We start from the raw sequence: 24,082 nt of genomic DNA, 5'->3' as shown, positions 1-24,082 counted from the left end.
GAGCGAATGAAAGTAGGAGGGATTAACAAAAATAATGCAAATTGCAGGTAGTATTGTAAGTGAATTGTGATTTGCGTTATTTTTTAAAACAGTAGGCAAATAAGAGGACGTGGCATACGACTAGCATTGTTAGGCGAATAGAATCTCTTGCCCTGGAACGTGTAGACAAGGGCTCAAAGAAAAGCGTGAAACTATTCGAACTTGCATCGCTAACACGTCACGTGCTAACGTCGTTTGCGTTTACTTATTCCGTAGAGCAAACTCAAGCAAGTGTAGAAAAAAATCATAATTTAAAAGCAGGCATAGAAACAGACTCCGCTCTACTGACACAAGGGGAACTGAAAATATTTTTGTCGGCAAAGATTCAGGAGCCGTGCTGCACCAATACATGTTCGCCGCAGTCTTTAACTTAAGTATGATGTGTCAACAGAAACTTCTTGCTGGAAAAGTTTCGTGAGCTAGGTGACAAAAATATATATTCAGCAATTTTTAAAGTACGTTGCGTGAACAAACCTTTTGGCTCATAACATTTAGCCCCGTATTCTAGAACGCTCCTCCCCTCGGTGCTCCACAACTGACAGTGGACAGCAGCGTCGCAACTCAGCTTGAGGCGCTCACTGCGTTTCAACTGCGCTCTTAAGTTTCTTTCTCGGCGAACATTTTTGTAACCACGTGCTCTTTGAGTCTTCTCAAATACACTGAATTAAAGGTGTTTCTCAAGCAACTTCTCAGGGAATCTTCGAGGAGCGTTCTTGAAGCGCTGTCTCTGCTTCAGTCGAGGGATGGCGCTGGGCTCTACTTGAAGTTGAACTGTGAGCCGAGGGCTGCTTCCGAATGAGGGGATTAGTCCAAATGTCGCTCGCTTCGTTGGTATGCTACGTCCTCGGAATGGTGTTATATAGGGCAGGGATTCAGGGCCAACGTTTCCTCGTTCCGATAAAAATTCGTTTCCTTGTTTCTGTTCTCACAGGACACGCAAAGAAGCCGGCTGCCTCCTTTGTAGAGGAGGAGTGCATCGTCGACCGCCTGCTTGCTGAAATACGTCAGGGAAGCTTCAAGCTACGCAAGACCCCCGCTTGACGCAGCGCGTACGACGGCGGGCACAGCAGACTCAAATTTATTGCTTCAAGGTTTTAAACAAATAAACGTTCTATTTTAATTGATTTGGACTTTTAACATCGATTTTTTTTGTCACATTTATCTAGTCAATGATACCGCAGCATGTTACTAGAGGAAAAATACGTGGTATTGCAGATTATACTGCAACGTGTTTCTTTTAAGCTACTATGTAATTGCGTAACTTCCCCTGCGAATTGTTTTCCAAAAGTTCAAGGCGGTCATGGACGTCGCTGGAGGGGTTGTAATGACAGTGCATCGCCGCAATGGCCACCGAAGCTGGACGGCTTTAAGGGTACGTAGGTACTATCTATGCTAGCTCGTTTTGGGGTTTTGTAGAATCCTTCGAAATGCAGCTTCAGGTTAAATGCGTTGAAACGGTGCTCTAAATGCATTCTGCTGGCCCCACCGGCGCGATTGTATCCAACGGAGAGCGCTGGAAGATCGGTGGTGTTATAGAGAATCGGGACCTAAATGTGATGGCCAGGTCACATGGGAAGTCTGAAATAGGCAACCGACCATTGATTACTGTCTGGCGACCGGAGTTCATTATGTAGTTCAGAGAAATGGTCATTTGACGAGGAATAGTATAGCAACATAGGGAGCGACCATGAACACATTATTTTGCAAATGGGATATGTAGTTGGGGAAAGAACAAGGATCGAAGAATGGTCAGTCGAAATTTGAACGCTGAACAAGTAGGTATAGTCACAGGAGTCGAGAAAGAACTTGGCAAAAGGCCAACCAAAGAGTGGCAATATAGCGAGCTAAGTGTATTGACGAAAGACATGACGAAAGAGAAGCAATAAGTTTGTAGGAAAGGAAAGAAAGGAAACCGAAAAGTTGGTGGAACAGGTACATACGGGAGGAGTGATCGATAAACGGCAGAAAGCATCGCGAGAGCACAGGCAGGCAAAAAAAGCGCAGTTGCCGCAGGATGAAGTAGACAGAAAATGAGTATATACCAGGAGAAAATAAAAAAAAGCTGGTTGAAATACAGGTTCAAGCAAAGATTAAAGATGAATGTGAACGTTGGTTGTCAGAAATGCCTGAGAAAAAGACGGCAGCTGCTAAAATATAACAAAACAACAACATATCCTAGACGAAGATGGAAGTAAACTGGAAGGAAATGCGGCATTAAATTACATAAAAAAACAGCCCTATCATTTCAAGGCAATGAGGAGTTCGTTTTCGAAAAAGAAAGCACCAAAGAGAACTGGATGGCAAAGGAGCTGCTGCTGAGAAATTTCAATTGGAACAAAGCCGAAGAGAAAATTCCTTAGCGCACAGCCACAGGTTATACGAGGTTATCGTTAGGCTGATTAACGAACTAGGACCAAAAAGTAAGGAAGGTCTGTTGAAAGCAGTATAAAAAAAAGCTTACAAGATAGGCAAATACCAGCCAGTTCGCGACAAAGCAGAATGAATTTAATTTATAAAGGTAAGGGGGAAAAATATAGAATTAACTCATACAGACCGTTGAACATTACATCGGTAATATAAAAGCTATCCATGCAGGCGATTAAATTAAAACGGCAGGAATGTGCAGAACATAATGGCATACTAGGAGAACTTCAGAATCGCTTCAGACTAGGTAAGCGTCTGGATAATAACATATTTGTTCTTACTCAGTGTATTGAAATATCCAGGGAAGACAGGAGACCGTTTATATCTGTATTTTTAGATATTGCCGGAGCGTATGACGGCGCGGACAGCAACATCTTGTGGGATATTCTGGAAGGGGAAGGCTTAGGCGATGATATTACACAGATTTGGAGGAAGATTTACCTAGAAAATACTGTTTGCGTTGAATGGGAAGGGAGGAAGAGCGAGGAGCAAGTTGATATCACCGAGGGACTGAGACAGCGGTGCCCTTTATGCCTGCTGTTGTTTTTGATATACAGGGTGAGGATGGAAAGGGCTCTAGAATGAATCAATATCGGGTTCAGTAGTAGAGCAGCAGCTTCTAGGTTTGTTTTCTGTGGACGACGTTGTGTTGCAAAGGGATATACAACGTCTTGCTGATATCTGTGGACCGGAAGGCGAAAATTTAATATTTTAATGTAGTGTAAGAAAATGAGGTTTTGTGGTATTCAATGAAAACAGGGAATAAACAGCTTCAATACAGGGCCAGGAAGTACATCGGGTAAAAGTATACATGTACGCTGGTTTATGTATAAACAAAGGCAATTAAGATATGTAAGCACAGGTAAAAAAATCTAAGGGAAAGAGAAACTGAGTAATAATGAAACACAGAGTGCTATAAGGATACTATAGATACGAGGTGCTCCGGGTACGTAGAAAGGTGTAATGGTTCCGGTTCCAGGACTTGCATTTGAAAATGCGGTGCTTTTCTTGAAGTCAGGGATACAGTCAGGATTTAATGGCAACCAAAGGCCAGTGGGATGCTTTACAGTGGGCGCTCACGGGAAGACTACAACTGAAGCTGTGCAGGGTGATATGTGTTGGACAAGTTTTGAAGTGAGGGAAGCTCAGAGTAAAATTGATTTCGAAGAACGACTCAGGAATATGAAAGGAAGTACATGGGTTGCGAGAGCGTTCAAATATGAGTTCAGGAAAAGCATTGTCTCACGGTGGAGGAAATAAACTAGAAAGCTTACGAGCAAGTATGCGACCGGTATGGTGAACAACATGGCAACAAAGAACGTCAAACGGAAACTCGGAGTGGCTGAGACAATATCCTGGGTGGTGACAATGGAAAAGAAACCTACCATGAGTAGCTACCTAAGAGGCAAAAACGAAATCGGCAAACAAACAATTTACGATAGCTCAAAGGGAAGCTGTTTGCTTTTCGAGGCGAGATCAGGATGCCTTAGAACGCGTGGTTATAAAGCGAGGTACACCAAGGAAGAGGAAGCATGTGCTTGCTGCGGTAAAGCTAGGGAAACGATGGAACATGTTTTATTGGGATGTGACGATATCTATCCAGAATTCGGTTTAGGCTCATCTGGCTTTATTGAAGCCCTTGGGTTAAGGAATACCAGGGGTAAAGTAAACATGTCCGGAATAGAGACTAATAAAATGCGATTGGAGGTTCAGTGGCAGAATGGTAGGGAGACCACAAACAACGGAGGTATAGAAAAAACTCAGTGCCCTTCCGCTCTGTGAAGAAGGATGAGCAGCGAAGCTGTGTATGTGGGCCCCTTAATGGCGAACTGCACCTCCGCCGCATCTCAGCCCGGCATCGCACTATCTTCGTGATCGGCCCACGTATGGGGAGTGCTTAACGCCTGCTTCACTTCCACCGCGGGTCGGCCCGGCATTGCACTATCTCCGGTATCGCCTCACGTATGGGGAGAGAGAGAGAGAGAGAGAAAACATTTATTTGGACCATCGAGGTCGTTGCTCTTGAGGTCGAGTGGGTGGTGTCCTCATTCCAGGATTCCACTGGCCATGGCTGCTCGACGTACTTGCTGGACGAGAGCTTCTTGTCCCGCCAGGATATCGCCGGTCAGCTGTACCTCCCACCGCTCAAATGACGTGCTAGGCGTCTTTAAGTGTTGAGGTTCACCCGCACCCCCACGAGATGTGAAAGAGTGTAGGGCGTGTGTCGCCGCACCAGGGGCAGATGCCGTGATATGTGTGTGGGAACGTTTTGCTGTATCTGTGTAAGTTTGGGAATGTGTTTGTCTGAATAGGTCTGAGAGCTACTGCCTCTTCAGTGCTGAGCTTTCTGTGAGGGGGAGCATAAATCCTGCGGTTGAGTCGCTGGATCTAGAGTCGGTCGCAGTAATTGGATGACAGGAGCACGAACGTAAGGCTGGGGATTGATGAGAGGATTGGTTTTGCCCCGCTCGGTTGATTAGCGCTCGAGCTAATGCATTCGCCCTTTTGTTCCCCTCCAGACCCGCGTGGCCCAGCGTCCACGTGATATGATGGGATTCTTGCAGCCTCGGGCCTAAAATCTGAGCCGCCAGCAGCGGTGTTCGTCCGTTGGTAAAGTTACGGCAGGCCTGTTGCGAGTCGGTAACGACATGAACTTCCCTGCCTACCTTGTCTTCTTTCTTTATTACTAGCGCCGCGGCTATGGTCTCAGCCGCAGCTGTCAAGGAGTTGTCTCTCCCGTTCACGGCGGCTACCGCGAAGGGGCCCCCTACAGGGTACGCCGCAACGTCCACGTACGTTACGTGCGGGTCACCCTTGAATTGTCGGCGCTGTCTGTGGACGCGAGCCTTGCGTTGTCCTTCATGGAATTCATGACTCATGTGCTTCGGTATGGGGTTCGCCTTGATCTTGCCTCTGACCTGAGGCGAGAGTGATCGTTGCCCATCGAAGGCACGGAGCTCCGTTGCCGTTCCGGTCCGGTGGAGGATGGCTCTACCCGCTGCTGTATTCTGTAGTCTGGCTTTTTGCGAAGCCATAACCGCGTCCGACAGCTCAGTGAAGGTGTTGTGAATCCCGAGGGCCGCTAACTTCTCGTTTGAGGGGAGTGCTTAATGCCTACTTCACCTCCACCGTGGGTCAGCCCGGCATTGCACTATCTCCGGCATTGGCCGACGTATATGGGGAGTGCTTAACGCCTGCTTCACTCCCACGCGCAGCGAGTCGGGCCGGTATTGCACTATTTTCGGGATCGGCCGACGTATGGGGAGCGCTTAACGCCTGCTTCACCTCCGCCGCGAATCGGCCCGGCATTGCACTATCTCCGGGATTGGTCCACGCATGGGGAGTGCTTAACGCCTGCTTCACCTCCGCCACATGTTGGCCCGGCATTGTACTATCTTTGGGATCGGCCCACGTATGGGGAGTGCTTAACGCCTGCTTCACCGCCGCTGCGAGTCGGGCCGGTGTCGCACTATCTTCGGGATCGGCCCACGTATGGGGAGTGCTTAACGCCTGCTTCACTCCCGCTGCGAGTCGGGTCGGTATTGCACTATCTTCGGGAACGGCCCACGTATGGGGAGTTTTTTCTTGCGACACGAAAATTTCCTAGGAGGGTAGAGGTACACAGCTTCGCAGTAAAGTAAAGTTCCGGAATGGTTCAGAAAATTTGATGCTGGGAATTCTTCGAGTGTGTGTGTGTGTGTGTGTTTTGAAAAGATAGGTAGGAGATGAGGCAAAATAAGAACAAGAGCTTGGTGGCACAATCCACCACTCCGTTTCGAAGGGGACGCTCACAGCATCCTCCCATCCATTCATTCATCCACTTCCATCGCTCATTTCCTTGTTCTGAACGGGTGCTAGAGGGTTACAGTGGAGCATTTGGTGCCTCACGTTCACGGCAGCCTTCGATTGTTCTCGTTAAACAAAAAGTGTAGCATAGAAGCAGCGTTGTGCCTCTTGCGTATGCTAAAGTGACGAATTTTTTGGGAACAAAAAATGTTTCCCGACATTATGACCAATGTAAGAGTATGATTTACTTGTGCCTGTGCTGTTTTTCCGCAGCGTGAATAGGACCGCAGGTGACTAAATTTTTACGGGTCCTCTTAAAAATGTTTCCAGTTCCTCCCTTCCCTGTAAAGTGCGCACCAATGTAAGTAGCTATGCCGAAGGAGAAAACAGGTTTCGGATAAGGCCGCGGTAGTCTGTTGATAAAGACAAAAATGAGACGTCCACCCAATCGTAGCAATTGCTACAAGAGAAACACATGCTTATTCCTCGAAAGAAAAGCCTCGCTGTTGAAGAAAAAGTTCTCGTGGTCTGGGACTCGAACCCGGGGCCAACGCCTTTCCGTGGCAGCCGCTCTACCATCTGAGCTAACCAGGCTGGTTTTCGTTCGGAAATTATGACGCAGATCGAAGTTAAATGACAGTGGTGTCTGGTTAGCTGCATTAAATACTTTCGGATGTAGTATGGCTGCTGATAGAGAAAAAAAAGTTACTCTAGTGTTTTAGACGTTTCAAATAAAATGTCCGAGTGTTTTTCTTTGCAAGTGTAGCATGGTTCACTCGCTATGCAGTAGCAGTATCAGTAAGCCACTGAGTCTTAATAAAAGCGACTGGCGGAATAAATATTTAGTATAATCGAGACAAGAGTATAGAACACCATAATGGCGTCAACAAGAGACCTCAAAAATATTCTTAGCACTGAGGCGTCGGAAGAATCGGAACTTATGGAAAGATGACGGAAGAGCATGCATATACATTGAACACCCAATACTATATGTTTGCCTAAAAGAATTTCGAGACTGTATTTGTGGCTATTTTATTACGCGAAGCAGTAGACAGATGGTCTGTAATAATGTTTAGCAGAAACGCTAAAGGAAAATTAGGGGTCTTACCTTAGCACCCAACTTTCATACAATCAAGCAACCCTGCGGGAACAAAAAAATCTACGAATAAAAATATTATATTTTTTTGCTCCCGATTTCATAACTACTACTTTGTTGTTATCAACCACGGTGGCTTAGTAACTTAGTGTCTACTGTATTATGCCTCTCAGAACGTGCTCAATCACCAGCCGCGGCTCTGATGAAGGCTGAACGCAAATAAGCTTGGTTTACTATAAACAACACCATGCATTAGAAATGATTACGGAATCTTGCGTAAGACATCCTCCATGGTTTGTGTGTAGATATTGAAGGTAATAAATTCCATAAATATCTTATGAAACCTACAGCGGCAGTCGTGAATGATCTGAATGAACAGCTTCAGATAAGCAGCACCTAGCGAGGTTGTAAGAACCTGAAATATAACGTTAGGAATAACAATAATAATAAGGAGCATCTTTCGCTACGAAAAAAATGAAGGCAGACAGAAAACTGGGAGAAATATAGGCTGCGTGAGCAGTGCTTCCGCTGTGTCGTCGAGAAAGTTTTCCCTATTACCGACTCCGTTGTAAATCATAGCCGGGAGCCAATTACACGCACGGCACGCGGTGACCTCGCGTTTCTCCGCAACTTGACACCGCAGGGCTTCGGGCGCACTCTGTGGCCGAGGCTGCGAGGAATCTCGGTTCGTGGCGTTTATGCGCCGGCCTTCCCCGGCCCTTTACTCGCGCATCGGTTGACACGCGTTCTTTGGAGAGGGGTTCGCACGGACCTTTGGGGACCTCGGCGATGACGCTCGTTTGCTGCTGCTGCTGCTGCTGCTGCTGCTGCTGGTGGTGGTGGCGCCAGAACGTGGCCCTGTTTTACGAGCTTGTTTATCACCACGCGCCCTTAACCCACGGTATCTGCGAGAAGCAGCCGGCCCGCCGCTTCGATGTTGCCGCTGGAACACGACCGACCAACTCGTGGTGTATCGAAAAAAAAAAAAGAAAGCGAGGGCTCGCTATATGCATACTTTCAAGGTTTTTCTTCTAGACTGCCATATCGTTGGCCCGAAGACATGAATTCTACAGAAACTTTCAAGGCGAACGAAGTACCAGGATAGGGAATTTACCGACCAGTGGCCGGAAGCTACAAAGGAACTCGCATGGGCTTCCTCTGCAGCTTCGCGATTAGCAGTCCAGTGGATGACGAACTTTCCGTTTCATATGTTTAATGACTTTGAGCCAAATTGCATGTTACGTCGTAGTCGTAACTGCTCTTTAACTGGTGCCCTACTCTAGAAATTTACCGCTGTTCCTATTACTTCAGCCACAAATAGATGATAAAAACATGCAACATTGTTTCAAGAGACGCCGCCGTCTTTTTCACTTCAACGCGTTACTCTACTGATAAAAAAGAGCAGAGCAGAGTCACATTCAGCATCTGCCGAGTTCTAAGGTGATGCGCAGATAGTACACGCGTCCGCACATTTTCTTTCTACGTGAAATAAAAGTAAATTTTATTCTCGCTAAACTTAAGGTGGAACGGGAAACAGGACGCGAAACCAAAACTGCAACGAGTTCTGCATGTCGTGTGCCTCGTAGAAAGTTAATATGAGCCCGCCTCGTGATTTCACTGGACAAACACGGATGGAGCGCCACCTTCATGGGGAAATTAAACGAGCGCATCATACGCAAAGCTTTACTGATGTGGGCAGAGTAACGCTGTTCGCTTCTGCTTCTTACTCACTCACGCAGGGTGATCACGCAGTTGACCTTGCTAGCTTGCTGCTTAATGGGCAAACCAGAACCTGCAAGAAAGTAGCTGATCCAGCTGCTGTTGATCGAATGGCTGCTAACGAAGAGCATGGTCCTGACATGTATTTCAGTGCCTTTGAGATAAATTTGCCAAACGTCGAAGGTCAATGGAGCCCCATAAAAATGTTCCACTCAAGGTATCGAAAGATCTTCTTACCACCTTTCATGAAATTGCGTCGCATTACAGACACAGCAGAAGGAAATTCCCTCCCCCAAGCCCTAAACTGAACAGGGCTCAGGCCGTTACTTTAGGTAGGATCTGCTCTTACAGACCAGATCCTACTTCACCCCCAGAGCGCTTAGTTGGATAGACTCCAACTTCCCGCGGTCGCGCTCCAAATGCGGTCACGCATGCTGCTCCTTCGACCACATGCTCTGGCTGTGCCCGTATAACGCGGGCTCCAACCTTCAATACAAGTCCAAGTGGTACGTCTTGTTGAAGAGCTCGGATTTCACGAACCAACTACAGGCAGTCCAGAGGGCCCGCGACGTCGCGGAGAGTCACCACCTCTATGTCCCGTCGTGGGCGGAGCCACCAACTTGATTGGGGAGCCTTCGGTTCCCCCGCAATCAAGTTCCTCAGGACACTCTAATAAAGTTCATGTCAATGTCACTCAAGGTATCGCGAACTTGCACTGTGCACAACAACAAGAACAGATGCGGGAAGGCTGTTCTGACGTACAGAAGTGCAGCCGAGCGCCACATAATACATAATGGCAAGGAGAAAACATAGTGACAGTCCGTATAATCCCGATCGCGCTCCTTCGCAGACTCCCCGCCATGCTTCCTGTGCTCTAGGTAGGAGTGAACGGTAGCGGCGATGGATTTGAGATCTCTGGAGGCAGCGGTATCTTAGGGTGAGTGAGTAACTTACGGGGCAGACTTGAAGCCGAGCGCAGCGGTGTGAGGGTTCCGCCGAGAAGAGATAGCGATGGCCGAGCGTAACCCTTCAACCCCGAAACCCATCAACGGAAAAGAGCTTGTCTAAGGTTGCGTTGATCGATGGTTTCCGGTGTGACTAAAATGGGCGGAATGAGGAGGCAGGCGGCAGCGTGGGGAGGTTTATAAGGACGGTTGCCATTCAACGGATCTATCAGTTCAGTGCATCTGTTATTTTTGTTTCAGAAATCATGGCTAGGTTAAACGAATTTCTGCGACATATCTCTGATCAAGGCACCTAAGATTTTTCATTGTGGGCCTCACAGTGAAAAGCAACAACAGCAACAAGAACATGTAACGCACATGCCAAGCGGAATTTTCTCGAACAGCAATCATTATTCTGTTTCATTTTCGGGCCACGTGAAGAAACCATTTCTAGTAAAGTCTTGCAGACCTTCCGCTCCTATCACTTAATAAAACAAAACAAGCACGATCGTGCGCCAAGAGAACTTGTCCTTACTTATCCTAAAAGAGCAGCATTTTCTAGTGTAATGTCTTGAGTAATGGTGTATGACATTCCGACACCATTGTGCTGCGGCGACTTTTGCGGTGTGTCATTCATTGCTGGTTTACAATCCTGCATCCTTTGTACTTTCTTCCATCGCTATGTTGCAGAAAGCGTTTCTTGGTCTACTGCAGCTTTCAAAGTGCACTGGCCTCAGTGACCATTTATAGTCCTGCTGTGCGTCCTGCTGTTTTGTCCTTCTAGTTTCCATTTTCATTTTGCCCAGAGTAAGGTAGGAAACAGGGCGCTCGTCTGGTTTAATTCTCTGCCTTCATCTCCTTGCTTTCTCTTCCTCTGCCCACATCAACAACATCTATCCTTATTCTCACACTGCATGCAATGCACGTAAAACATGCCAGCGACTACTGCCCACAAAGGAGCCACACAAGTCAAAATGTTTCTCACACTCAGCGCACGTATGTACACAAGACGAAACAATGAAAGTCGCGAGCTTCTGTTAGCTTGGCTCTCAAGGAGACAGCGCCATGCATCAAAATGGCAAGGAACATTGTCTTCTCCTTTCATTCGAGCTAGCTGCGTTCACCGTTTCGCTTTTATAGAGGCAACAAAGTGGCGCAGTCAGAGCGCGTTGCCTTTTTTCTTACGTCGCTTGATTTTTTTCTTGACGGATTCTTATTCTTTAGATGAGGAAAAAGGGGGAAGGGGGGGGGGGGGGCAATAAGACGTCCTTCAGCACTAGCCATCTCAAGCGGTGGAGGAATAGTTGAACGGAGAAATAGCAGAACTTTCTTTTCTCTTTGATCTCAAAGAGCTCTCATTCTCCATATTGACATATACGGATCAGATGCCTTTGCTTCACGCAATTTAGAACCCCTTCCAATTCTAGTTTCTTGCAAATTGGCATGCCGCATGCAAAAGAGAAAAGCAGAGACAACAGCAAGGCCGACAAAAACTAACAAGAACAACGGAAAAGAATGAAAAAGAAAGTGGTTGTGTTGATAACAACATGCAGAATGCGGATGCAGAAACCTGGGCAAAAAACCTCAACATGGCCACCGAGAAAAGCAACTTTCCTGACCTAAAGTAAGATTGAAGGAATGCTTACCACTCGTCAATATTTCGTCGGCCCGATCCCTCAGCCACGTCCCCCTTTACCCTTCCCCCTTTCATAAAGTTTACCACCACCACAATAAAGAAAGCTTCAAGAATTTTCCTTCCGGTTTTTTTTTTTCGCTCACTCTGGCCACGACCCCCGTTTGATCGAAATGCATCGAGCAGCCGCAGCTCCTGCGATGGAAGGCTAAATGGCCACCACTTTTTATCTCGTGTGCGGTCATTAATGTAATGACCGCTGTGACGTATGCCCATTCTCGCACAAGATAAAGGAATACGGTAGGCTATCCCCGAAACGCATTTCGTGAAATGTTTCGCAATCTTCTTTGCAGATTTTGTCCTCTTTTGCTTGGTCATTAGTTAACAAATCTGTCTGAATTTGCAAGCACATAACAACACGACGTTCACTCCATACCAGCTCGCGACCTTTTCAACGTTATGAGAGATATTGTGCTTGTACGGGATAACTTGTGCGGTCTTCTTAGCTCTGTCTTTTTACTTAGGGTTGCATTCCTTGTACTTCTGTAGTAGGCTTTCACAGGCACTGGAGAGAGAGAGGGATAGACAAGACGGAAAGGTAGGGAGGGTAATCAAGGTCTCGCTAGGTTGGCTACTCTACACGTGGGCAAGGGTAAAGGTGGAAAGAAAAATAAGAAATAAGAAGCAGAGCCATTGTGCACACACTCGCAGATGAAAGTTCACTCATGTGTACTCGTACGTTCACTCATGACGAATGTTCCCTCACAGTAAAACACGTTGTGGGGCTAGTTGGTGCATAGCTTTGAAAAGATGAAGCGCCAACAGTGATGCCACACTAAGAAGGAACAAAGACAGGACAAGGCGCTCCTGTCCTTTTCTGGAAGCGCCTTGTCCTGTCTTTGTTCCTTCTTAGCGTGGCGTCACTGTTAGTGCTTAATCTTTTGAAAGAATGTTCACTCACAAGTGCTCATCTAGTCCGGTTGTATTCAAAAAGCGTATTAGTGCTTTGTTGGCCTCTTGCATACTAGAGGCGTGAGCCCAGAGTCCCAGGATCTTAACTTCCGATAACGCTCTGTCGTCTAAGCGGCTAAGACTAGCTGTGAGGAATATCCAGCTGCCAACGGTCGATCCTCCTGGGCCTTGGAGCTCCCCATGCATCTGTGAACTGGCCAGTATATTAGAGCGAGCGATAAAAAGTGCTGCCGAGCAACCGGTGAAATACGAACCGCACCCAATTTCCAGAAGCGAAACAAGAAGCTCGATTCTCAGCACCACGAACCGCACTTAAGCAAATGGGCTTCGTAATGTCGTGAATGTGGATTCTGCTATTCGCTTTCTAAACGCGAGACGAAGGAAACGACAACCGGCGAGACCTCGTTGGAAAAGAGGCCTTTACTGAGCGGTACTGACGGAACGAAGTCCTCGTCGAAAGTGAAGAAATTACCGAGATCCCGGCATTGAACAAATGCTTCGCCTGTTGTTCGCAAATATACAGAGAAAACATTAAACAAGCCGTCGAGAAAAATTGTCGCTATAAAACGAAGTAGCACCACGATGTTCAGTGGCAGTATTTTATAGCAAGCCAGTCGGGACCAAGCTAAGCAGCCGGCCGCTGAGTATTTTCACCTTAAGTGGAGTCATTACAAAACCGTTGTTTCAATCAAGATATTTGCAGCGTTGAGTGAAAAGAGTATTAGCCGATGGCGAACTGAAAAGAACTCGGAAACCTAGCAAATTGATCTGCCCAGAATAATTTTCAGAGAGCCATTCAAATTCCATTTTGCCGGTATTCGGAGTTTTAGGGAATCTTCTAAAGCGCGACAGCTTACCGATAGTGACTGAATTAAAGATTCATTAGAACATACTACCGCCATCCTCCATGACACCCCTACAGCGCTAGACCCGAGAAGTTAGATATCAGTCTAGTGGTCTATCAGAGCAAGCCTGCTTTTTGCGTGAGTATATTACCGACAATATGGTCGTCTTGTGCTTTATTCGTGTTTTTATATTTTGTCTTACAACACACCAGAATCCGATATTTCTTCTGCTTTTTTCTTCCCGTAAAGAAAAAAAAAAAGAAAGAAAAAAGAAGAAACACGCACGAGTTTAATCCGGACCAACGCTTGCTTTTAGCTTGAAACCCTTTTAGCTTGAGACCCCCGCAATTGCTTCAATGATGCTCTCTGTTGTACGCACGCTTTTCCGGGAGTTGTTCGTGAGTGATTCTTAATTTGAGCATCCTCCCGATGCAGAATCCTGGTATTGTGCTTTTCTGAACACATCTCACTTAAGTAACTGCGCATTAAGAGCATCTAGCTGCGTCTGCTCAAGATATCCTTAGTGGCAAGGGAACGCAATGGCCCTTCAGAACCGGGTCTAATGCGTACCTTTCATCCCTGCCTTTTGCTTTATATACTTTTTCCGAGACACGACTTCTCGATCCCCAAGAATACCCGTTTCGGAATCCCGTTGGGAGCTCTCCTACCCCTATTCACAAGGAACCCCCGTCCTTCTTACACGCTAGTGATTTTCGAATCGTTCCAAATGAATCTCGGTGCGCCGCACGTAAGGAACTGAATCAAGTGTCTTGCGACTAGGCAGAGCCGACTTCCGTTTCCAACACGCACGGCATCACGCAGCAGCCTCTGCGTACTTCCTAGGAAGGCAGTGACACCGAAGTATAAAATGGAGTGCGGCGATGTGCTCGACAAATGTTGAAGCGCCGGTGAAAGGACGTTGCAACACTGCAGCATTTTCAGAGGTGATGCACAAAACTATTAGGGTAGAGGCTTCGGCGAGTTGGTCATGGTCTTTACTCGTCTCTGTCCTTCCTTTCCTACTTTCGTGCGCTACCCATAACTAAGCCGACGACTAGAGCAAATTATTGGTAGATGAGAGTGGATACACTCAAGAGACCTGCAGAAATGAAATGGCCCAATGAATATATACAGGGTGTTTCAGCGAACACTTTCAAAATCTTTTTTTTTTTTTAGCAGTCGCCGTGGTTGCTCAGTGCAATAAAGAAAAAAAAAAAGCCGTGGTTGCTCACTGGCTATGGTGTTGGGCTGCTGAGCACGAGGACGCGGGATCGAATCCCGGCCACGGCGGCCGCATTTCGATGGGGGCGAAATGCGAAAACACCCGTGCACTTAGATTTAGGTGCACGTTAAAGAACCCCAGGTGGTCGAAATTTCCGGAGTCCTCCACTACGGCGTGCCTCATAATCGGAAAGTGGTTTTGACACGTAAAACCCCACAATTTAATGTTTAATATCTTTTTAAAGTTCCCTGTGGCAGATGTCACAATTCTAGTTCATGAGGTGGTCTACTCGAAGCGGCGGACAATACTTGCACAAAATACTGAAATGCAAAATCGACTAACTAATAAATATTCAGTAACCATGTTTTTAACTAATTACATTATGGCCCATATTGCAATTTACAAACTATAGCCGTGGAGTTCGCAAGGCGGATCCACTTGGAACAAATTCTCAACATGCCCCCAGTTTCGAGATATAAATTCCCGAACTTTGCGGAGAAATGCATTGGCGTTCCAGTTAATTTGTTAACAAAACGTCGTTTCATGCAGTGAAGCACACAAGTAACTGAAACACCAATGCATTTCTCTGCAAAGTTCGGGAATTCGTATCTCAAAACTGGTGTCGTTCTGAGAACTCGTTCCAAGTGGATCCGCCTTGCGAAGTCCACTGCTAAAATTTGTAAATTGCAATATGGGTCATAAGATAATAAGCTAAAAAGTTATTTAGTGAATTCTTGTTAATTAGTCGATTTCGCATTTAAATTTTTGGTGCAAGTGGTGTCCGTCACTTCGAGTATACCGGCTCATAAACTAGAATTGAGTGATCTGCCACAGGCAACCTTTAAAAAATTTTACAAGTGTTCGCTGAAACACCCTGCATATAATAAAAGGAAAGAACTGAGTAAGGTAACAGAACGGGAGGATGCGCTTTGTCACATAGAAACGAGAAGAATTATTGATTTATGACTGTCACGTGATGCCATCAACACCCAACAAAAGGTTCGATCGGGAGCTTCCTGACTCTCATGAACCCCACACCTTCGTCTCGGGTTATGTGGTAAGAAGCATCTTTGCGACTGCAGGGAATGTCGCTTGGCTGTCTCTGCGACAAGGGCACATCAGAGGTCCATTCGACTCACCTGCATTTCCTCAACGAGTTAAAAAACTAGACCGATCTTTAACAGTATCGCGCGAGCGTCGAATGACCGGCCGGTTAACGCCTTATAACGACGCAATGAGAAGCACTCTGCAAGAGAGAGAGAGAGAGAGAGAGAGAGAAAAGAAAGCAGGGAAGGTAACCAGACGCACGTACTCTTTGCCACCTTGCACTGGGGGAAGCCGTAAAGAGTAAGAGAGACCATTAAGAGATCAACAAGTTCTTACTGTTCTGGTCGCTTCACGCCGTTACAAGGCCCTCACCGGTCGGCTAGCCGACGCTCGCGTGGTACTGTATAATGGCGCCTTGCTGTAGAGCAGTAGCCTGACGGCAACTTCCAAACGATCGCCACAGGCAGGAGAGAAGCTGTATCGAGGTGAGAAATGAAAGAGAGCGAGAAGGATAAAAGAAAGGCAGGGGGGTTAACTTGCATTGAGCCCGATTGCGTAGCCAACCGGGATCACGCTTTCGTTCACTCTCCACTGTCGTCAAGGCGTCGTCATCACGCTCCGCCGTCGTCAATCCTCTGTGTAGGTTTTCAGGAGCCAAACAAACCGTGGGTTAGTACTGTTGACAGCCATTGAGGCTCTGTAGTAAAATTTTTACGTTCTTCACGGATCACAAAACTTGCAAGGAACCTTGCTAGAGCGGGTGGGCGCCGCTGCAGTCGGTGGAGAGCATTTTTCAAAGTTTCTAATGGCCTTAGTATCACCATATGCACATTTATATTACCTCAGTGAAGCCCGCAGCATCAGCTAAACACTGTGTTTGGAAGTGCTTGGTGACTTCTAGGAGTTCTCTGTCAACACACGCTGTTCTTGACGCATGCCTACTGGAAGTTTGCAGAAATGGGATAACGAGCTTATTTTGTCCTGCATCAAGCTCTAGCGGAGAGGGGACGGAAAAGGAATGGCGATTTGCTTAAAAGTTATCAATATCCGGGTTTGATTAGTTTGTCTTGAATGACGACTGACCGGTCCAGACGGACTGGTGTCTAGAATGACTTCTAGGCAGTCTTTATTCAGGCAGGCAGTCTACATGCAGTCTTTATTATTCCACGTCGTCAACCCGTCATCGTTGTGCCTTCGCTATGCCATCGTCGCCATCGTCATCACCTTGTCGTGACACACGCTCGCATCACACTTAAATGGATCTCTCAGCAGCTTTACAGAACGATGCTATCGCTTCACTTTGACAGTCATCCACCGATGGTTTCTGCACAATTTGTTGCTGACGCACTAACTGACTGACTGACTGACTGACTGACTGACTGACTGACTGACTGACTGACTGACTGACTGACTGACTGACTGACTGACTGACTGACTGACTGACTAACTAACTAACTAACTAACTAACTAACTAACTAACTAACTAACTAACTAACTAACTAACTAACTAACTAACTAACTAACTAACTAACTAACTAACAAACTAACTAGCTAACTAACTAGCTAACTAACTAACTAACTAACTAACTAACTAACTAACTAACTAACTAACTAACTAACTAACTAACTAACTAACTAACTAACTAACTAACTAACTAACTAACAAACCAAATACGCCGCCGCTGCGCTCTCTATGTTTCGCACAACATAAGCTCAGGGAATCCTCTCCCTGAACCATCGCTATGTGAGAAGTAGAGTCAAGGCCATACCTCAAGCTAGGGTGTTTGAACCTATAGTCGGTGTAAATGGGGAGAAAAAAGACCTTAAAGGGGTCCTGAACCAGCTTTCGGGCTTGGTGAACAAACACAGTCCGCGGATGGCATAAGCTGGGGTGCTATGGCGTAAACCTACTCCAAACTGCTTCTATTCCATTCCTGCAATCAGCCCTCCACGATTGGTCAAAATGTTTTAGGGCTACACCGACTTCGTCTGCGTGTCATGCGACGTCCCAAATCCGCGAAAACTCACCACGTCAAAGTGACGTGTACGCATTAATGAAGTACTAATATGCTGAGCAAAACTGAACTTTTTTCGGAATAGCCGGAGACTCTCCCGTTCTGAAAGGAATAGAAAACGTCTTCCTATCGATCACTGTGGCACTGGCAGCTTGGATATGCCGGGAAGAATGGATTTATTTGAGCATAATAAATGTTTGCACGTGGCAGTATAACGTTATCGGGCCTTTTTGCCACGTATACGACATCACTCTGCCAACTATTGTTCTCTGAGTATCTGTTTTAGCGGCCTTTTTAACCTTCCGCTGCACGCCACCACGATTTTCGACCAGCCACCGCAGGCTAAGCAAGGGCAAGCGGACCAATCACAGACGTTGGCACCATCCCTGACATCCATTTATCTACTTATACTCCACTAGCTCGGCTCCACCGAATCCCTCTCCACATCTGCGTGCTGCTCGCCTCTTGTGAGCCAATTAGATTAAAAAGACAAACAAACCTATCACTTTAGGCAATACGCCATTTGCTTTAGAAGCAAACAAAAGGGAGCTCCTGTAAATGAGGAGAGTGCTTGATGGGGCGGTTCGTGAAACACTGCGGGTCACCGCCTGATCCCTGCGTCAGCGGTTACTTAAATTTGACGTCAGGAGAATGGAATAAAAACAGATTGGAATAGGTTTACGTTATAGGGTCCAGGTGTGAACCTCTCAGCCACATTTTGCAGTCGTACGCGGCGCGTGGAGCTCGCAAGCAAAGCGCTACGTCAACTTTTACTCAAACGTCCTCTTTTCAAGCAGAAGCCTTCTCCTCACTCTTATCGGGCAGCTATATTTCGTCACGTAGCAGATTCGCATGCACGGCTGCTATTGGCCAATAGTTAACATCATTCAAGAAGGGCGTTTAGATCAGTGCGCTTTTTCCTTCTGCTACAGTGTACATTTATTACATTTAGTTATATTAGTACATTTAGGCTCTAGTAAGCGAAAATGTGCTTTCCAATTTCGATAAGAGTTACGTCGTTCCGGAAGGAGCCGACTATTGTCTGCTTACGCTCGGCCGCGGTCGCTCGCGTAGAATATAAGCGTTTGCCACACTGCTTGTCGGTGTAGCCGTTGGGACTAGCTAATTTTGATTAGTTTTGAACCTTCAATTAGCCTCGAAGCACGCGGAAATTAAGGTCAGACCACACGTACACTTGCCAGCGCGTTGTCACTCCTGGCTAGACGCCTTGGCAGACATTGTTTCGTATTGAGCCATTGAAAGCGCTCCAAAATGCGCCATTTGGATGTGGCTACTATTCGTCGGCCAAGCTAATGCCGGCCAAAGCCATCCGCACCTCGCAGCGCAGCCTGAGTGGACCATATGAGCGCGAGCGCGCACTCTAGACCTGTTGTGCACAAAGCGAACGCTGCAGGTGCACGCATACCTGCGGTCTGCTACGTAACATGGATATCGCGGCCGCCGCGGGGTGTCGCGACGAGCCCGCTCGTTGAGCGCGCTGCGGCTCGCTGAGGAAGACCGTGTTTGGCGCACTGTAGGTGCCAAAATCGGAAATAGTGACGTCTACGTGAACATCCAAAATGTTACCTTAGCCACAGGCTTTTTATGCTATTCCGTGCAAATGGCGATAGAAGAAAGAGTCTCCCTTCCCTCCTGAGAGAGAGAGAGAGAGAGAGAGAGAGAGAGAGAGAGAGGAATAAAACCACACACCGCACACTTACACGTGCGCACATGCAAGCAACTATCACTTGCGCTGGAGGCAAGTTAAGGCGAATAAATTCTCGTAGCTACTTCCTATGGCGACGAAACCGGTGCTTGACATTGTACTAGGTGCTTTATAATGTCAACACGTTAGGGAAAGCTAACTTTGCCTTTTTTGTTTTTTTCACATGACGCTTTGTTTCCCGTCACTTCAGCGTCTGTTGACATTACATTAAGATTACCTGACGAAACGTCGAAACACGTACGTAGTTCTGCATATTGTTTTCTCGAATTACATGGCTCCAAATCACGCTTTTTCATGTGTCGGTCCACGTATTCGATACAACAAAAATGCATGCCCTTGATTAAAAAAATTCAATTATAATAATTAATTTGTGGGTTTTACATGGCAAAACCACAATATGATTATGAGGCACGCCGCAGTGGGGAACTCTGCACGAATTTTGACCACCTCTGGCTATTTAACAGACACTTAAATATCTGTACACGAACAATTTCTTTTTTTTTCATTTTTTTTTTATTTCGCTCCCATCGAAATGCAGGCGACGCGGGAAGGATCGAACTCTCGATCTCGTGCCCAGGAGCCCAGGTGGCAACAGAGCAACCGCGGCGGGCCAACCCATTGATCTAGATGTTACAGTGTAGCTGTTAGAACCTCGCTGGGTTTCTCTTTACGTCCGCAGCTTAGCCGAGCTGGGGGATAGAAAGCAAGGAGAGTGAGAGCAGAGTATAAAAATATCATTGCGCAGCATAGTGACGTCGCGACGGTGGGTGGGGGTGGGAGCCTAGCAGGGGAGAAGGAGCGGCGCGCACGCGAGCAAGGAACGCGTGCCCTCTTCTGTGGCACGCGAGGCAGGGGAGTCGGGCGAGGGAGGAGGGGCGTTCTTCTCCGGTGGCTACTAGGGTTTCTGGATGTCCTCCTCGTCCGCCACTTCGTATAGATTGGAGATAACCGCGGCGTCTACTACGGCGATGACCTCGCGAATGGAGGATGCCGTAGTAGACGCCTTTAGTGGACGCCGTAGAGACTCGTTACCGGCACTCGTGTGTCTTGTGTGCAATTTGGCACTAGTTTAATGGCCTTGCCCCAGCTCCACCGGTCTCTGCTGTCTGCGACAGCAGAGCCACGCATAATTTTTTTGCAAGACACAGTAATGGCTTACTCATTGGACAACGATGTGTACAATGCTATATTCACGATTATGGGATGGATAATTTCATGTCAACGTCAATGCCCTGTCAGTCACACGATAGAAGCATATTTTAGGTATATACTTAGACGTACAAGGCGCACAGTTGAGCCAACAATCACAGTAACTTGTATGTCAGCAGTCCTGTCCAGCTCGTGTGCATGCATCAGCGACAAGCGCAATTTTCCACTGTCTTGCGAAAGGTTTCGCCAGCCTATGCGCTAACGTTTCGCAAGGGAAGCTTCGAACGTTGAGCAATACTTTTGCTCAGTTCTCAGTGTTACCAATCACTGCATCGAAAAAAAAGGCAATTAAACATTGTGCGCCAACACTGTAACAGTCTGCCGCAAAACTGTTACGCCGAACGGCCAACGTCACTCGGCGAGCTTGGGGCACAGCCGCCGGCCTAGACCGTTCACAGAAACACAAAATGAGAGCGCGTGTCCATATGTTGCGCAGTAGAGATGGCGTGTTCGCGCGAAGAACGGGCAGTTGTTATCGTTCGCTTGCGCAAAAAATTTGTTCCGTCTCAGACGCACGCATGCACGTGAATACACGGATGGACGAAGAATCCGCTCAGTGCGTCTGCACAAAAGTGTAACTTTCGACGCTGTGACGACGCCGTTGCGGCGAAGCAAAGCACCCTCCGGCGGCAGGAAACCCAACAGAGTCATGCGAAAGCAGCTTCATCCAAGTCGTGCAATGTGGAGACGAGCGCTGCTTTGGACGATGCTGAGCAGTAGCGTGCTTGTACCTGCATTTAGAACGAGCCAAACGAGGATAAGACGACCTGAACATTCGCAGCTTACTTGTTCCTCGTCTCGGACGGAATGCGTAGTCACACTTTTCCTCATGGAAATCGGAATCGCGCCCACATGCGTCACATAGAATGCTTAAATTCCTTAGCGTCCATTTCTGCTGTATCTTACGCGAATACCTTAGCAACCCGAGTGCGAAACAGTGTTCGAGCCTGGACCGAGTTAGTAAAGGGCGCAGTAACGCGAATTTTAGTTCTTAATCTACGTCGGAGACATCGTCGTGTCAGTCCCGGTTGCACATTTTGTCGCGATGGAACATTTACGTTCGCAATTTCTCTACCCTGTTTCTCATGTACTAATCTCGTTTACTGTATCTCGTGTAACACTTCATCTAGGTTGCAATAAACGAACTAGCGTTTTACAGCTCACTTGAAGACCACTTAGGTGGCACATTTATCAACTGAGTGATTTCTCTTGGAGGACACGGATAGATTGCGGACGCATGAAGTCTTCTCCGACGCGACGCCCGAAGGAAAGTACTCCAAGGCAATGGTTCCACTCATGTCCTGGCCCGAAAGCACTGTACGCGTATGCTACATCCAGCGAGCGGACACCCGCGGTCGTCTCCGTCAAGTGCGCAATTCTTCGTTACAAAGTTTCCGAGCGCGCTAAGGAGCAAGAAACTCCCGTAACGTTCCGAGTCGAGTCGACATGACGCGAAACGAAAGAAGCAACACGATTCAAAACAAGCTGCGACGCGCAGATACTCGGCAATCTTGAAAGGTCGGTGAAGCTCGACGACGTAGCGGCCCCGTGCGCCATCGGATCACTTCTCTCGCGTGCTGTCTCCGGGCTAAAAAGCTTTCTCAAGTTCCGCCGGTTCTGTTTGCTTACTTTTTCCAAGAGCAAGAGACTGAGGTGCCCACTGAGTGGCGGCAGTAGCAGCAGCAGTTCACGAATTCGAAAGAGATCCAAGTCTGACTGCCTAAAAGCTTTCCTCGCTCTTACCAAACGGGGATGACTGGGAAAGAGAGAACTGAGCAAGCATGTGAGGTGGCAAGTGAGACGAAGTGTATAATGGGAGGGTATAGAAGTTCCGCGGTAGCGAAGAAGAGAAATCACGTAGGAAAACAGATGTAATCGGAGAGTTCGCGAGACAAAGGCACCGACCGCGATACGGGAAGTAGCTGAAAAAGCATTTTCCAATCAAGGAATTTCTTAAAGACACTCGAGAAGAACCTTTTGAGCCGTCTTGAAGAAGAAAGGTAAAAATAGAAAAATGAGGTACTCCTCTTTCTTGCAGATCTCTTGCCTTTGCTGCTTATTATTGTGATTTTTTTCTTATTCTGCTTTTTTGACATTAAAACAGAAGAGGGACCGCATTATAGTTAGCCAGAAGCAGCAAGGACTTAAATTATTTCGACGAAAAGCCCTGTAAAAACTGGAGAATGGTGTACATTCTGTTTCGCTCAGAAGTGTGCCACGAAAAAGAATATTTTGATATTGGGCCCTATTTGAGAATATAAGTATAATAATAGGGGAGTGCAATAATGTCAGCTCTGTAGGCATCTCGCAGCACACGAGAAAGTATAGCTAGCGCAATACAACGTTTGGACTAGTTCAAATGACGTTAATTTTTGTCGTTCTTGCTTTTGTCGTTTGTCAATTTTAACAATTTCTCTTGATGGCTTTTCAAACTGTTTTGTGTGCATGTTTGACATTGTGCCGCTGCCAAGCACTGACTTCAGGACCTGCAGACTTCATCAAGCTGTTAAGAAGCAGCTTTTCCCACAGTCCTACCATCTGTATGTGTGTACAAGATGTATGTGTGTATATGTGTATGTGAACAAGATGACGAAGCAAAAGCTGTTATTTTTTGAGAATGGTGATTTCTCGATTCCTATGCTGACAAGTGCCGTAGGGGAGAACTCAGGATAAATTTTCATTTCCCGGGTTTCTCTGTCACAGATCTAAATTTAAGTACAGTAGCGTTTCTGCATCCCGATGCTGTCACAACGCGGCCGCCGCACTCAGGAACTTCGGTCGCCCACAATTGAGGTCAAATAGATCTTTTTCACAATGCTGACAATCCTGCACCCACATTGGGTTACTACCGTGCACCATTGTGAGGGTTAGATGTGCCGGCGAGCGCAGGATGCGCGTGAGAAGGTTGCGGGCGGTGCGCGCTCTGCTGCATGTCTCACCGAGTTTGCTGCGGTGTTCGGACCTGCAAATGCATTGCGTCCACCGCATAACATGGCCCTGCGAGCGCAAGTTTCGTTCCCGCAATAGGATAGGTACAATGTATTGGCATGCTTCCGCGCTTGCACTATGAAGGCGTTGTTGACATACTGTGAAGCGGAAGCAGCGACGGGGAGAGGCGCTGACTGCAGGTGCCATAGCTTTTGCGGAGCCACGGGTCCTTCCGGGTTCCACCACAACAAGTTGCATGACAAGAAGTGAAGCAAGCCAAGAAGCGCGGCATGCTGCAATATTTTGTGCGCTTGAGTAGCACGGGAGTAGCACGGCCGAAGTGACCTCTCAAACGCCACAGTATTTGATAACGCGGTCCGGTTGGTTTGTCGCACCCACCATTGCCTATAGTATATTGTCCTTGGCTGACGAAACGTGGCCTACATGGCTATAGACGAATGGCCTGGCTCATTAGGA

General features: G+C 47.1%; 1 protein-coding gene across 6 annotated transcripts in view; it reads left to right on the top strand.

The window, feature by feature from the left end:
* Positions 1 to 1,163, top strand: part of LOC126536912 (inverted formin-2-like) — a 72,417-nt gene extending 71,254 nt beyond the window's left edge. For all 6 annotated transcript variants that reach the window (XM_050183972.3, XM_050183968.3, XM_050183967.3 and 3 more), the window contains one exon: positions 971 to 1,163. In XM_050183972.3, coding sequence (XP_050039929.1) covers positions 971 to 1,003 — 33 coding nt within the window. In that variant the 3' untranslated portion in view covers positions 1,004 to 1,163. The remainder of the gene's footprint in view (positions 1 to 970) is intronic.
* The last annotated feature ends 22,919 nt before the right edge of the window (positions 1,164 to 24,082 follow it).

The sequence above is a fragment of the Dermacentor andersoni genome, chromosome 4 (genome assembly GCF_023375885.2).
Source record: "Dermacentor andersoni chromosome 4, qqDerAnde1_hic_scaffold, whole genome shotgun sequence".
NCBI classification, from domain to species: domain Eukaryota; kingdom Metazoa; phylum Arthropoda; class Arachnida; order Ixodida; family Ixodidae; genus Dermacentor; species Dermacentor andersoni.
The sequence above is the reverse complement of the archived record's forward strand: the minus strand, read 5'-3'. Positions and strand labels throughout refer to the sequence as shown.